At 31.6% G+C, this 1,644-nt stretch overlaps 1 protein-coding gene across 2 annotated transcripts in view; it reads right to left on the minus strand.

Annotated features, from left to right (window-relative positions):
* Window positions 1-54: 54 nt before the first annotated feature.
* The window catches only part of LOC119585828 (proteoglycan 4-like), an 8,251-nt gene continuing 6,661 nt past the window's right edge, over window positions 55-1,644 (minus strand). For both annotated transcript variants that reach the window (XM_037934558.1, XM_037934557.1), the window contains exons 7-8: window positions 1,113-1,273; window positions 55-930 (exon numbers count right to left, since the gene is read on the minus strand). In XM_037934558.1, the coding sequence (XP_037790486.1) occupies window positions 687-930; window positions 1,113-1,273 (405 nt within the window). In that variant the 3' untranslated portion in view covers window positions 55-686. The remainder of the gene's footprint in view (window positions 931-1,112; window positions 1,274-1,644) is intronic.

Genomic DNA, 1,644 nt, shown 5'->3' on the forward strand with positions numbered 1-1,644 from the left:
ATTGTATGATAATTCAATGTTATATTTGTTTATATTAGTACAAGGTTATAAAAGTTTTTTTTTCTATGTACACATTTATTTCATTACAAACTACAGTCATCAATGGAATATCAATAATTTAAAATTACTGATCAGGCAATATATAAATGCTATATATAAAGGATTTTCAGGTACATTTTAGGTTTAAATACAATGGCTGACATATTTCCAAATATATGCAAAGGCATTTATTGCAGACAACCTGCTTATATCATATATAACAGTTGTTCAAAGGCAACACACTTTGTACGTTTTAATAAATGTACAATCTTAGGCTACAAATGTCAGTCTGCTCTACTTTTCAAAAAATTCAAAGTATGAAAATTTATCTCCTAAAAATGTAACATATGAAGACCTCAATAATGCAAAACTATCAACATGAGATAGGTATCTAAAATCAAATATAAGCTTATGATAAAACCAAAGCCTATTGATCAAGTCCACATTCATAAATGAGAAATTTGAATTTCTCAATCCTGACATAAATGTCTTAAACAAATACAAAGTGGAAAAGATATGTCATTAAAAAAATAGAGTATTTGAATCTATAAAAACTTAAGCAAAATGAAGTGCCATCAATATTATTTCCACTGCAGCATACTACCCAGTAGTAAGCTTTTAAATTTGTAACAAAGCAATAAGTCTGATTACATGAGAGTACAGTAACTTCGTTTTGTCTTTTCTGGCGATTCCTCAGTCTCAGAAACTTCTTCTTTAGCAGAATCTACAACAGATACTTCCTCCTCTTCTTGGCTGAAGGTCGAAATCGTTGGGTCTACAGCAAGGTCATCTAACTTGTCGTCTTTATCAATTGGTGTACTACTTCGTGGAGTTTCTGGAGACGCTAGGTGAGGGCATGGCACAATCTCTGCAGTAGTACGGAGGGCAGCCCTGAAACAATTTATATTTAAGTGCGAATACTGATTTGATATCATGCACAGAAAAATTAACAATGCCAATATATCATTTATTTAACTTACTGGATACAAAATTTTCCAGCATTATATACATATGCAGATAAAAAAACATATGCCTCATATAATTACGAGTCTAAACCAAAAAAAAACAACTACCTTCTGGAAACTGAAGAACTAAGACTTTTACGTGAAGACTTTGGTGTTGGGGGAAGGTTGGTTACTGAAATTGGTGTATCTGGAATGAATATCTGTTCTTCCCTTTTAGTTATCTTCTTTGTGGTGCTAATTTCTGGATCCATCAGTCTGTGTACTTCAACCTGTGATATTTGAAATGAAAATAAAAAGTTTCAGTCATAAGCATTCACATATGTCTATAAGAAAACCAATCCTAAATTGTCTAATGCTGCAAGGAAAAGTACTTACTGCCACTTAAAAATACAAAGTATATACGCCAAACAGTGAAACCATACACTATTTATTGTAGGAGTGCAATTATCACTGTGATATATTTGTGGTCATTTTTTAGCGGAATAACACTGTAGGCTTTTAAATAAAAATAATAAGCATGTGTCTGCATTTATACAAGTCTACATGATGATGGTAATAGTAGAGAAGGGAAGTAATATAACATATTTGCTACACTCAACACTCCTGAACCTAAATTGTACTATGCATTTAACAGAAAAAG

The sequence above is a fragment of the Penaeus monodon genome, chromosome 20, assembly GCF_015228065.2.
Source record: "Penaeus monodon isolate SGIC_2016 chromosome 20, NSTDA_Pmon_1, whole genome shotgun sequence".
Lineage (NCBI taxonomy): Eukaryota > Metazoa > Arthropoda > Malacostraca > Decapoda > Penaeidae > Penaeus > Penaeus monodon.